The 14,030-nt window shown below is 47.3% G+C and overlaps 1 protein-coding gene across 1 annotated transcript; it reads left to right on the forward strand.

Annotated features, from left to right (window-relative positions):
* Positions 1-1,133: 1,133 nt before the first annotated feature.
* Positions 1,134-13,509, forward strand: LOC129783320 (putative ankyrin repeat domain-containing protein 20A5). The gene is made up of 7 exons (XM_055793310.1): positions 1,134-1,339; positions 5,363-5,477; positions 5,712-5,885; positions 6,000-6,106; positions 6,629-6,766; positions 7,543-7,682; positions 13,472-13,509. The coding sequence occupies exons 1-7, from the start codon at positions 1,134-1,136 to the stop codon at positions 13,507-13,509; spliced, it is 918 nt and encodes a 305-aa protein (XP_055649285.1).
* The last annotated feature ends 521 nt before the right edge of the window (positions 13,510-14,030 follow it).

Here is a 14,030-nt window from a genome sequence, read left to right on the forward strand (position 1 = left end):
TCACCACGCTGAACTACTTAGTGCCGTCACCGCAGCAGTACAATACGGAGGATGGTTCCCAACTTATCTATACCAAAGGCACGACCTGTCTTTTGATTTCTGGACCACGTTTCCATACACTCAGTGGCCGCTTGTGTTCTTTTGTGGCAGTGCCAGCTCAGGCACATTTACTGGAAAGCAACTTTCTGACCCTGTCATGGCAAGGCAGGTAACTAGATGGTGCCTACAGCCCCCCCCCAGCCCCCCTCCCGCTATATTAACCCTTGCTGTTTGTTCCTTTGGCATCCATTTGCCCAGGGCTAACGATGGCACACAAGCAGGACTGCTCAACAAACTAGGAGGCGAATTGCGTCGGAGAGCTGTATTGGCCATAACTCCCCGACGAGATGCCCTTGCCCTGAACGACAAGCGCTTTCCCAGTTTGAGCCATTTGCTTTTAAAACCGACTCGCCCGAGCCCCCCCAGCGTGCTCGCAGCGCGGGCCCCGCCGGGGGCCAGCGGGGAGCTGCTGCTGCCCGGTACGCCGGCACCCCCCGGGCTTCCCGGCAGCGGCCCGAGTGCTCTGCGGGGGGCGCAGCGCCGCCGCCACCCGCCGCGCCTCTCGCTGCCCCCGGCCCCGCTCGGCAGCGCCGCGGCCGGGCACCGCGCAGGAGCCGCCGGGCACCGCGGGGGCAGGAAGTGACGTCACTCGCGCGGGACACGCGCCGGAGCAGACCCCGCCCCCGCCCAGCAGAGCCCGCCGGCCGTTTAACCGCCGCGCTCGCCGCTGAGGGAGGCGCTGTCCGCCGCTGCCGCGCTGAGGAGCAGCCTGTGCGCTCGGCTTCCCGCCCTCTGGTGGTTCGCTCCGTAGACAGCCGTACCGGGCCGCTGCCCGGGGCCCCGACCCCCCCGTCCCTGCCCCGGGGGCCCCCCCCGATCCCCCTGCCCCGGGGGCCCCCCCCGATCCCCCTGCCCCGGGGGCCCTCCGATGCCCCTGCCCCGGGGGCCCCCCGATCCCCCGATGCCCAGCCCCGGGCCCCCCGACCCCCCGGCCCTGCCCGGGACCCCCCATCCCCCGGCCCTGCCCGGGGGCCTGCCGCAGCCCGCCGCGTGCCTCCCGCCATCTCTTCCCTGAGGCGGGACCGTGCCGCGGGATGAAGAGGTTTTTCGGGTTCGGGAGGAAGAAGAAGGGGCGGCCGGCAGCGGGCCGGCAGCGCCGCCAAGCCCTTCCCACCGGTGCCTACGAGCTCCGGCTGCAGGAGCTGGGCAAGCTGCACCGTGCGGCCGCCCGTGGCGACCTGGGTCAGGTGCGGCAGAGACTGAAGAAATGCGGCATCGACGAGCGGGACATGGCGGAGCGGTAAGCGGCGGGGGGGGCAGCAGCGCCGGGCGGTGCTGGGGGCGGGGTGCGGGGGGGGTTGCGGGCAGCGCCGGGACCCGCAGGTGCAGCTGCAGCCGCCGGCAGCTCAAGGGCGCTGGGAGCGAACGGCAGCATCGCTGCGGGGAGCCTCAGCCTGGGCGGGGAGCCAGGCCTGTGCTGCCAGGAGCCCTTGGAGTCGGCCGAGCATCCCCCGTCTTGCCCCGGCCCCCTCCGTGCCCTCGTTCCCGGGGGTGCTGCCTTGCCTGGGGGCGCAGGAGCGGCAGGGGGCCGGCAGCAGCCTGGCCAGGGGGGTTGCAGAAGGAGCCTCAGGGCCATTCTCCAGGCAGGCTTGGAAGGCAGAGTGCATGCACCTCGGAGGCCTCGGCGTGCGGGGTTAGTAGTTGAGCTGAGCAAGCTGCACTGCCTCAGCTGGGAGTAAAAGAGGGGTAAGCGCTGTGTTTAGGAAAGGGTAAGTGTGCTGTGTATTGGTGCTGTGTGGGACGGTTGCCTGATGTGCCTTTTGTGACTGTGGTGTTGCAGCCAAAGCAACATCAGTCTGATTTTAGGTGGCAGTTACTTTGCTGTTTGCTCTGTGGCCTTGGTACAGCTAATTAGTGCCTTGGTTTGGAAGATCTGGGCAGTGCCATGCAGAGGAAGCTGCTGCTTCTGGCAGGTGGTAGGATGTGTGCTTTTGAGTCAAGCACAGCAAGTACTTGGCAGTTATATCTTAGGGAGAAGCCCTGGGCTGCAGCATAGCTCCTCATGGTCCACCGTAAGCATAAGGGAATCAGCTGAGGTTTTTGGGTCTTGGATGTGTCGAGCTGTTAATGCCTTTTCTGAAAAGACTGAGTCAAAACATCCATGACATTCAGAGGAGATGCTGGTTTAATCAGAGTACTTCAGCATCCTGGGCTGTCTTTTCTGAAGACTGGACTTTTGCCAGCCAGCTAGCTTATTGCCCTGAAAACACCTGAAACTGTCTAGATTTGTAGGAAGGCAATGAAGAGTGCAGTCAGTCAGCATGTGGGCTGTGTGCCTGAGTGTTGCCAGCCAGTATTTGTTTATGCAGCTGGAGGTGGGGGGTGCCATTTAAGGTGGCTTGAGTGCACTTTTGTGCATAATTCAGCTGCCAGAGTCGAGGTGCCCGATGGCATTTATGGAAATAGTTTGGAACCTTTCTCTCTTTCTTCTTACTGCTTTCTGATTCAGTCAGCAGTCAGTCACCAGCTCTTAGCAGACCCTGGTATGAATTTTCGCTAGTTTTTGCGTTTCAAGTTCATCTTGTCTAGAAAGCTTTTTTTCCTCTGAAGGGTTTCCTTCTGTGTGCCAGGCAATTATCAGTGTTATAAGAGGACAAATACAGTCACAAACTGTAAAAAAACAAGCCGGGGGCGGGGGGGGAGAGGGAGGGAAGAAAGAAAAGGCAGCATACTATGATGAGCACGGTGGTGGGTTTGCCGTGATAATGCCCAGTGCTGAAAAGCGAGGCTGAGAGCAATTCGGTGGCCAGAGCCTGCCTACTTGCTGCAGCCACTGCCCTCTGTACCAGCCATGAGGGTTGCAAGGCCACCTGTGCCCTCTTAGTGCTTGTGGGTGTGATGTGTGTTGTGAGTGACCACCAGATGCAGGTGCGTTTCAGGGCTTCGTGTTGGAAGACTTGGTATCATTGGAAATAGAGGTGAAGAGTAGGAAATAATGCAAAGTAACGGCAACAATGTGTGCGTTGGTTGTATGAATATCTCAGGTTTGCTGCTCAGGATTTCCAAAAGCAAAATCCTGCACCAGGAGCATGGCAAGGATCACACCAACAGGTTCCTTCCATAAAGTGGGTCCTGTAGCCCATAAGACCTCCCGAAAGTGTGCCTGATACAGCATCAGTTAGGAGCAGGCAGCTTTCAGAGGTGGTCTAGCAAAACCTTCAGCCTCACTGACAGAGACGGGCAAAAGTCAGCACAGAGTTGGAAGCACTGCAGGCACAATGCCAGCTAGTCATGGATCCTGGGTCAGAGCTCATCGCTAAGGGAGATTGACCCTGTCAGCTGCCTGTCAGACTGAACTCCAGCGCTTTCATTGCTTGGCTTGTAGCTGCTGGGTTGTCGGCTCAAGGGCCATTCAAAGTGTGTACTGCCAACCTGCTGTTTCCCAGTGGGGTTGTTTCGTGGCTGCTCAGGCATCAGCAGTTCTCCTCTACTCTGTAGGTGATCAGCGTAGCATTGCAGCAGCAGGAACAGAATCTGGGCAGTGTCCCCAGGGCTGGGTGGCAGAAGAACTTCGGTGTTACTGGAGGCCTCTTGCAGGGACAGGCAACCCTGAGCCCTGGTGTTCTCTGCCAGCCTGTTCCCTGAAGTGGATCTTCTGTGGAGCACAGCAGGCCTTGCTCCAAGCAGAGCCGTCTCCTGTTGACGGACTGAGAGGCTTGGATGAGGAGGACAGCAGCAAGTCCACAAGTTTTCTGAAGGCTTTTCTGTTTGCAGAGCTGATAGTGACTACTTCACGTCTGTCATGCTTCCTGGCGGTTGGTAGTAGCAGCTTTCAGATGGTTGTGGACTCCTTCATAACCGGTCCTGGTTAGCTTTCAGATAATCTGAGTCAGTCATTTCTTCAGAGATGAAGAATCCCGCATGTTTCCATGGGAATTTCTCAAAAAGTGGTGGTAGTTGCTCTTGAGCTACTCCTCTGTCAGTGCTCCAGTCTGTTCCCTGTCTGTAGCAAGACATTACAAATTCTTTGAAGTTTTCTGTATTTCTCTCATCCTCATCTTTGTTGCAGTGGAGGAGGATGTCAGCTGCCCTGTAGCAAGTATCTGTGTTACAGATTACTGTGTTTCTGCATCACCTGCCACTGCATTTGTGTACCTCTCCCTTTCCATTCCCCCTTAGCCAGGGAGCTGTTGTGCTCCTGTCTCAGCAAGGTACCCAAACAATTGCAAGGCTAGTTGAGCTTTCCTAAATACAGAGAAGGACCTACCTGCAGCGATGTGGTTCAGAACCAGTGCTGGTGTTCCCCTCAGTTCTTGAGGAACTGTGGGATTGTTACTGCATCACCTTCAAGGGAGGAAGGTCCCAGCTGTTTTCTAGCTTGTCTTCTGCTCTGTTGGGGACAGGTGTCCTGCAGAGCAGCAGGTGCTTTGCTTCTGCACAGAGTGAAGCTTGTGCTGATTTGTGCCTCTGATTTAGGGGGAAACACATGCAAGGACTTTCTGGGCAATTTCTTTCAGTATAAGTAGGCTGGTTAATTGACATCAGACCTAAGATGATCTGTGGTTTGAAGGAGGGGTTTTTTGGGGTGGTTTTTTGTGGGTTTTTTTTTTTTTTTTTTTCCTCTGGCAAGGCTTTAACTTGAAGAAAAGAGTTTCATTTTCTTATGCTGGTCGTGTATTATGGAAACACAGTATTCCGTCCCTGGAGAGGACTTCCTCTGTAGTAGGCTTATTATGACTGTCATAGTTATACATATCTGAAGGATCAGGTATTACTTTCCTGTACTCAGGATTACAGTGTTCTGCTGTCTGGTTTGCTGCATGTGATGGGGGGCACTTTGGTGCAAGTGAGTACTTGGTTTTGTTGCAGTAGTAAGCAGGCTAGAGAAAAAGCAGAAATCCTCAAAGTGCAGGGAAACGCTGATACTCTTTATATAAAGCCCATCTACATCTCTGATACTTCTGGCACATGAATAATTATAGAACTTAGAGGGTTGCTTGCCATAGTTCTCAGATGCCCAAGCTTTTTTGCTGTGTCACAGGTGTAGTCCTGCTGGAGGCAGTGACCACCACCTGGGCACGGGAATCTGTGCAGATTAAGTTCTAGAGTGAAGGAAACGGCACCTTACTAAGCAGATGCTGCGGAGGGGTTTTGCTGGCCAGTCTCGGGTGTTTGGTGCACAACTGCTGTTACTGGTAACAGAATGAGAAATCGTTTCTTAAGCTTGCTTTGTGCAAAGTGAAACTTGTGGTCATATCAATTTATCAGAGACTGAAATTATTTCTCTAGTTGTCTGTGCTAATTTAATATGTTTAATTTTTAGGACACCGCTGCATCTTGCTTCTGCGAATGGCCATGTGCATGTTGTTACATATCTCGTAGAAAACAAGTGTAAGCTAAATCTTACTGACAGTGATAACAGATCGCCACTGATGAAGGTATGTGGAATATGTCATGCTCTTTCAAGTGGGGCTTGTCAACTGTGCATTAAATGAGAGGTGGCTGGAAGGATTCTTTACACAGCTCTGCATAGAAGCATGCATCTGGTAATCAGCGTGGAATAGGCATATGTTAGCTCAGCTTTGAAGGTGCTCTTATTTTCCAGCATTGGGAAGCCGGGGCAATTGTAACAGAGTGCTGGCAGTTCTTCCTTTTTTGCGTGTTGTTCCCAGGCAGTACAGTGCCAGCAAGAAGAATGTGTAGCTATTCTGCTAGAGCACGGTGCCAACCCCCATCTGGCGGATGCTGACGGCAACACTGCCCTTCACCTTGCTGTCCGATCTCCTAATACAACCGTAGCGGGGCTGTTACTTGAGCATAATGCCAATATTGATGCTCGGAATAAGGTAAATTTTTGTATTTGTTGAAGAAGTTCTTTCAAAAAGTTGTATTAGTATTTCTCTTGTAGGGTTTTTTATTTTTTTACTTTTATTTTTAAATTTATTTATCTGCCCTTTCAGGAGGGAAACACTCCGCTTATTCTTGCTATCTCTGAACATCATGAAGATATAGCAGAGTTTCTTCTGCAGAAAGGAGCTGATGTGCATGCTCGAGATCACTGTGAAAGGTGAGTGGTTTGTCAAAACTCTGCATGGGTCTCTTTAGTATTCTTTAGGTTGGATTAATCAGAGGCATGAGAGTGAGCTCTGAAAAAAAAAAACCGGGGAGCCACATAGCAGCTATTTCTGTGTGGCTTGTGAAAGCACATCTGCGCTTGGCTGTTGTCATACCTCAGTGGGTGCTTTCCTCGTTGAGGATTACAAGAAGGCATTGCCTGTGGTGTCCCTTCTGGCAGGAAACATGCTGTTAGCTCAGCAGCACTGCCTCGATTTGAAAAAAACATCTCCTGCATAGTGGCGTAGTTTGTACGTGAGTGTTGTCTATGTGGAAGCTTTGTCTGAAGATTGAAGGTTTGGTTGTTTTGACTCCCTCTTGCATTTTATGGTTGCTCTTAATATTTAATGAAAACTGCTTTTTCTTTTGCTCATTCAGTAATGAGGACAGTAGTTTTTGAGAGCAAACAGGAATAAAAATAATTACAGTGTCTGTGTCAAATGATCTACTTCGTAACATATTTTTGGTGTTTCAGAACCCCACTTATGACTGCAGCATCTGGTGGACAGCTTAATTTAATAAAAGTTCTTCTTGGATATGGTGCTGATCTTTTCCATAAAGACACTAACGGATGGACAGCTGAGGATTATGCTGTTACTCATGGATATTCTAGGTAAATTTTTGACTTTATTGTTAGAATAGGTTGTCAGTTGTCAGTGTGGCTTTTGAATGGTTTTGGTAATAGCAGCAAGGTTTAATGGTGTGTTGAAAGCTGTCCTGAAGCTGTGCTCAGTGACGTCTTCTGATACGTATCGTTCCCTGTGTCTAGTATTAATCTGGATGTTGAAGAAAATTTCCGCCCCGAATGGTCTGTTAGATGTCAAGTTTTGATGCTAAACTTGCACCTGCCCAATACAAACTCTAAAACACATCTGTATCCTACAGTTACCCAGAGGTAGAACGTGGCAAACTGAAATGCATGTCGGTCCTCTCCTCAGACCAGCACCATTGCCCTTACTGACTTCCACTACAATGAGCAGGAACTACCAGCCTTTTCTTTCAGAGATCTAACATATCCCTTTTGTTAAAGTCTTAAGCAGTTTCACCCCTCTTATGGATAGCTTTGTACCTGTGCGTATCCCTTCTCTAAGGTGGTTATGTGTGCTTAACAGCTAGGCTGAAAATACTGTGCCGAGCTGGAGCTAATGGCTTCGTAGGTGTGGATATGCACCTCTAGAGTGAACATGACTGTAGTGAATATTGAAGTAGGTAGTAGCCGTGCAGTAAGTTCTGTGTGTATTACTCTCAGTGAATGCATACAAGCATATGAATTCCTACGGCTGTGAATACGTGTAGGGTGGATAAGTGGCTGTTAACTGTTCTATTAAACTGTATAAGCGAGTATGTGGTTGTTTTTACCAAATACGTTTCTTCTCTTTCCCTATATAGTCTTTGTAAACAACTGGTGGCATACGCATTCCGGGGAGACAGAGACGAAGGTGGTGCACAAGGCGGCACAGTACCTGGCATTCCTCACCGGGCCGGAGCTGCTGGCTTGACGTTGGGTGCACCTGCTGTGGACAGAGGAGGTAGGATCTTTAATCACGCAGGAGCTCACGAGGAAAATCGCTGTGGCCTTTTCTTTAGGGGGTTTGTGTTGTCAGCGCTCGCTGTGTTCACCGTTGACTTTAGTGGAGGCATCAGGTGGGGTAGCGCAAGAAGCTTTGTGAATATGCTGACTTGTTGCTGGTTGGAGGTGCTTCTTGTCAGGGGTGAAGGCAGCTGCGGTTTGTGTGCTACGGGCCCACGTACCGGGTTGTTGCCTTCTGCCTGCCAGATTGCCCATCTGTATAGGTTTTCATACCGAGAGAGAAGGGGGACAGGGAAGGAACTAGGTGAGAGTGGTTTTGGTTTTGGGGTGTGTACTTGTACCTTAGATGGCCAGTCAGATTGTGAAAATGAATTGCAAAAGCAGTAGGTTCATCCTGAGTAGTTGTGCATCTTCCTGTAGCTGGGAAGCAACAGATGAGTTAGCAGGACTGTACATGTCTTGTTGATAGCCACTGAGTTTGTGCAGTGGTGTTTTAATATTAATAGTTTCACCTGCACTAAGCTGCTTTTAGTGAGTTGTCTTATTTCTCAGCATCAGTTACGATTGTTTCTGTGTAGGTGCTGTAGAGACATACTTAGGAAAAATCGTCTTGGAAAAGTCACTTGGTTAGGAACAATAATGCAACTTCTGTGTGTACTGTATCTTCATGGACATAGTTTGATTCCAGTAAAAATAAATAACACTTCTACTTCCAGTAATTGTATGAAATAAACGTTAAAAAGTCCATATTAACTTGTGATCCAGAAAAACAATTGAATTGCCTTGTTATCAAAAAATTAGCTCCTTCAGTGAGTTCATTTTAAAATAATAAAAAAAAAAACCACAACTCCTTAATTTTTAAGATCCAGTCTGTGCTTATGAGCTCATATAGCCCTAGAGGAATCTTAGAAAACTAATCTTTTAATATAGATCGAACTTCTTGTACTTTACATCTCAGGCCCTACAGTGGGAAGTTCTATCCTTTCTGGTTTTTTTTAAGGGTGTTACATCAGAACTTTGTGGCAAATGGGCAGCAGACAGCGTTCAAACACAGTTTATTACTCCTTTTTAAAATATGTCGTGAAATATGAGCAAAACGTGAGATATTTTTCCGAGTTCACTTTTCCCAGGTAGGGGAATTTAGTTTAGAGCCAAACTTTGTTCCTTTGACTTAGGACTAGTTATTTTGATCTAGTCAGCGATGTGTAAAGTTTCTTGATAGACTGAAGGAAGATGCGGAGGTTTTTATATTTTATTTTATTTTTGGAAAGGGCTTGGTACAGGTAGTTTAATCAACAAAATGTTGCTTTTACCCAAGCAGCACTCTGTGGCTGCCTCCTGTGCACATAGATAATTGCTGTGGTACCACATTGTGATGACTGGCAGGCCTGGGTTATTTTAAAATATGTGGCTTGAAGAATAATACTGTTGTGTGATTCCAAAATTAATATGCCCTCAGGGAAATATGGGTTCTTGAACCAAGTAATTTGCTCAGTTCCTTGAAGACAGTAATACTACTAGCATAAGTCCACAACGTTATGGGAAATCCTCACTTGAAGAGGCATAGGAAGTGTGAAGAGCATATTTATGTGGGTTAAGGACTTGGGAGGAGAAAGAGTGTGCTGTGTTCTCAAACTGTTTATAGTAGGGCTTGTTTTTCTTGAGTAGTACGAATCTTTTTCTCCTTGTGCTCAGTTTCCTGGAAAATGACCCCGGCCTGTTGAGTGAGAGGGATTAGTAGCATGCAGGGAACGCTTAGTGGCATTGATTCTGCAGTCTCTTGCTTGCACACACAAAGCGCAGGTCCTGCATCATGAGTCCCTTTGACAGGCTGCAGTAAAAGCTTTGAAGCCCCTGTCAGAGGAGAAGCTCAACTGATCGTGGGACAACGGAGGAATACCCACTTTGAATTCTTTGTTTTAATCTTGCTCTTCATTCCTGTTTTTCTGGGATCTTCAATGTAGTCCTTCCTCCTTTTGCTGCTACTTTTGCACTTGTTGAACATTGTTCAAAATATTCGCCTCTAGTGAGCAAGTCGGTACATTTAAGAAGTTGGCTCATGCTTATTTGAGTGTTTACTTTTTGTCAGAACATGAACCTTTTTGTTGATTACAGACAGACTGGCAAAAACCTCCAAATGAATGGCTTCCACCTCTAGCATATCGAATGACAGACTTTTCAGATTTGAAGTTGGAATTTCTTTGGCAAAAAGTAATTATGTATTTTTTCTAAAAGCGAGGGTTCAGATTTCTAGTATGTCTTCAGTGGCAGCTTTTTTTAGCTGCTGCACTGCGTATTGGTGTGTTGTTCCTACAGAAACCATTGGTTTTTCATCATAGAGCTCTTGGAAAAGAAACGAGTGCTTCAGTGTGCTTTTTATCTGCTGTATCACCTTTTAAGAAAACTGAGAAATGGAGAAGGAATGAGAAACAATCTTGAGGTCCTTTTTTAACTCTTACATGTGTATTTTTGATAGGAGTCCTCTTGCCACATCCATTCCGTGTATTTGTGGTAACATCAATATAAGCAGGACGCCCTGTTGCTCTGAGGCAAATGTTACGGCCTTGTCACACAGACATTTGGTGTTGGGTAGCTGCAATAACAGAACCACACCATTCATTGATATAAAAAATAACATTTTACTAAGTAGGATGGGTAGAGCAGGTGGATGGTGATTTGTATTCTAAAGCTTCTGTTCCACAGCACATAGACACGCGTACACACACAAGCACACATGCATGACACTCACAGCAGTCAGTGCACCCGTTTTGGTCCAGTTGTGGCCTGCCCTATAGCCCTGGGGGAACAGGGTATTCACTCCGACTGCTTGTCAAGCCTGCGTTCTGGCTGGTGGCGTAGCTTCTCTACGTGAGCAGTTCAGCATGGTCAAATCAATATATGCAGGGCTTTTACCTTCAAACTGAGGTAGGAGGGGGCTGTGTCTGCATCAGGCACCATCTGACACAACTGGCTAGTGTACCTCCAAAGTTTGTTGGCACCTACAGATTTTTGGGATGCTTAGACGGAGGGATTTTACGTGTGCCGTACGTATAAAACACTCTACAAATATGAAGGAATTGCATTGGCAGTCAGTGCTGGGCAAGGACTAGTCAAGCTGAGAGAAATGCAAAGTTGGCAGTACAGTAAACTGCCACGAATCTGTTTCAGTGTTTCAAAATATTGGAATATAGGTATTCTACAATGGAGCAAGTAAATTAAGTTACAGTGTTTGACACTGTCCCTTAAGAGTAGAGTTCTGTAGGTTGTGATAGGTTTGGCTTCTACTTCTTGTAACTGTAGAGTAGGCTGATGGTCACAGTACATTCTCCCATTGCTATAGCTTTGTTAATGTACTGGTTATGTTTTCCAAATTTCGGGGGATTCACATTTATTCTGGTGCCCTTGTTTGGTCTGTCCTTGACACGCCTTTCCCTAAATGGATATAGGAATGCCACAATCTCCTAGCCAGACATCAAGAACGGGAAAACCAAAGAAAGGTATTCTATACAGTAGCATTTCAACTATGGAACATGCTGTGTGATGTACAAATACTAACACACCTGTGATGTTTATTATCTTGGAGGTCTCTATTCTGATGGTTTTGGTTTTATAAATTAGGTTTGAGAGCAGGCTTTGGGTGCTTTTTGTTTGCGTGTTTTGCACGGGTCCTTAATTACTGAATTGAGTGATTGCTTTGTGTCATTAGTGATAGTAAATAATATTAAAAAAAAATATATATGCTCTTCTGTTACTCCAAAATGAAAATGGACTTCAATTAAAGTAGAAACAAGTGATCCCTAGATACTACTTTTCTAGATCCCGTTTCTACAGTAGGGCATCAAGATCTGTCTGAAAACTAGCTCATAAACTTTCTCTCTTGCTTTTTTAAAGGAGAATGGGAACTGGTTTTGATCCTTGCTTAAAGTTACTATCCATGGAAAGCAAAAGTTCAGATAACTTACTCAACATGATACGCCCTTTGTTTTCTTTTCCGTTTAATGATTTTGTCTAAGACCTCGGTTTGGCTGTCATCATACAACTTTATGGAAGGCCACCAATCTCCTCTTTATAAGCAACTTCATTTTGTGATGATAGTTAACGAGAACTAATTATCGAGGACTTGAGGAATGCTGAAATAGATACGATGTGGAGGCTCTGTTTGTTTTTTTCCTTTCTGTCCTGGGAATTGAAGAGGCCTTTTATTTCATCTTAGGTGTTGATAATTGAGAGGTTTTCGCACTCTTCAGGCTGGATTCCTAGAGTTCAGGTTTCTTTAGTACATCGGTGGTGTGCTAGAGTGCGCTATGGTTGAGTTTGCAACATGTGCATCTGGGCCACGCTGCCGTTCAGAGGGATCTTGACAAGCTGGGTAAATGGGCTGTCAGGCCTGTCTTAACAGAATTCAGCAAGGGCAGATGCCAAGTCCTGCACATGGAAAGGAACAACCATTTGCTACAGCACGTGCTGGAGCTGCCTGGCTGGAGAGCTGCTTTGCTGGGAATAGCCAGAGGGTCTTGGCAGAAAGTGAGCTGAGAATGAGCCAGCAGGGTGCCCTGCCGGCTGAGAGGGTTAACGGTGTCCTGGGCTGTATGAAGAGCAGCATAGCCAGGAGACTGAGGGAGGGGATTGTACACCGCTTCTTGGCAGTCCCTGGGTTGTGTCCAGCTCCCTGGGTATAATTTTGAGCCCCCAGTGCAAGAGAGAGTGGTCTTTCATCCGTGAGCGAGTTCAGTGGAGGGCCATCAAGCTTTGCCAGGAGCAGGACTCCTTGCCTTTGGGGGAGAGACTGGGGGAACCGGGCTTGTTCAGTCTAGAGAAGAGATGACTTTGAAGGGGACCCAGCAGCAGCTTCCAGTACGTGTGAGGAGAAGACAGAGACAGGTGCCTCCCAGTGGTGTGTCACATGAAGCAAAGGTACAAGAGGCATAAATGGAAAGAAGAGAATTTCTAACGGAATGTGGGCAGCTTCACCATGGTGAGAACAGTAAAGCAGAGAGGTTGTGCAGTCTCCCTCCTTGAATGGTTCAAGATCAGACTGGATAAAGCTCTATGCAGCCTCATCTGACCTCAGAGCCGAGCCTGCTTTGAGGAGGCGGTTGGCTGAGAGACTTGCCGAGGTCCCTTGTGACCTGATTGATCCTGTGATCCTATGTGCCAGTTGCTGTCTTAACATGGATGAAAGCTTGGAGTGTAGTATAGAGTGCCCTGGGTACGCCTGTTTTGCCTGTTGAATACCCTTTTTGGTGCAGCGTAGAGAACTGCTGGGGATTCTTCTACGTGAGGATAAGCTTTAGATCTTGGTTATGCTTTTTGATGTTTTTTACCTTTTCAGGATAACGTGTAAGTGGGTAGAGCACCAGCTAGTATAGTATATAAACCAGTAAAATCTCTGTCAACAGGGTGTGCTTGTGTGTGCAGTATGAGTACTTCAGCAGTTCATTTATTTACCGTCTTGCTAAAGCACCAGTATTTTATAACTGTTTATTAACACAGCATATTCATGCTATGCTGGGCTTTTTTAGTTTAGAGGTAGTTCTTAAACTTTTAGGTATAAAAGTTCAAAGGATCTAAAACTCTAGTCTTTTTTGTTTTGTCAATTCAGTGTGGCTTGAAAAAGCAGTTGTTTGGAAATGCATGCATTCATTCATGCTGTCTTACGTTAAGTTGACTCCCCAAAGTTTCATTCTGTTATGACATGTAGAGTTGTCCAGGTTAAATGTTTGTATGTGCTGGTTAATTTTTAGCATGCCAAATCTAATTTCAACATGTCAATTCGTGTTTGAACAGCAATAGACGGCTTGTCGCAAGGAGACTCAATCGGGTAAGACTTTAAACATACCCAGCACATACCTGAGGAATGATTGGAGAGACACGGTACTCATTTTGCTTTACTTTTTAAGAAGCTTGGAGAAAGAGGGGAGCGATGTCAGTTGGCATACTTCTGAGGAAGAACTCGATTTTACTCCCAAGGTACGGTGTATTTACAGTAAATGTCCTGTAAAAATAAGTGATCTGAAGGCAAGTTTTCTGGGGGATTGAAAGAAACTACAGTTCTAGCCAATATTGTTTTCTCCTTAGAAGCACTCTCTGACCTGCCAGCCTTTCTTCTGCTGTGAGTTTTTCCTAAAAGACCTGTAGCTGTGGCAGATCATGCAGTAGATTTGTGGTTTGAGGCAAAAGAGCAATAGGCGACGAGATAAATCGCCACAGTTTTATTTGTTCTTGGTCATTTGAGTCAGATTTTAAGTTTATAAGTTACTAATATAACCTGTTCTGTTCTTCCCCAAACACTGTTAATGTTTCCTGTAAATTTCGTGATAGAATCCTAACCGATAAAGGGCACTTT

This window comes from Falco peregrinus, unplaced genomic scaffold (genome assembly GCF_023634155.1).
Source record: "Falco peregrinus isolate bFalPer1 unplaced genomic scaffold, bFalPer1.pri scaffold_29, whole genome shotgun sequence".
NCBI lineage: Eukaryota > Metazoa > Chordata > Aves > Falconiformes > Falconidae > Falco > Falco peregrinus.

Coding starts and splice junctions, on each gene's coding strand:
- LOC129783320 (XM_055793310.1), top strand. CDS start 1,134: ATGAAGAGGTTTTTCGGGTTCGGGAGGAAGAAGAAGGGGCGGCCGGCA. Junction 1,340..5,362: donor GAGCGGGACATGGCGGAGCG/GTAAGCGGCGGG, acceptor TTTAATTTTTAG/GACACCGCTGCATCTTGCTT. Junction 5,478..5,711: donor ACAGATCGCCACTGATGAAG/GTATGTGGAATA, acceptor TGTTGTTCCCAG/GCAGTACAGTGCCAGCAAGA.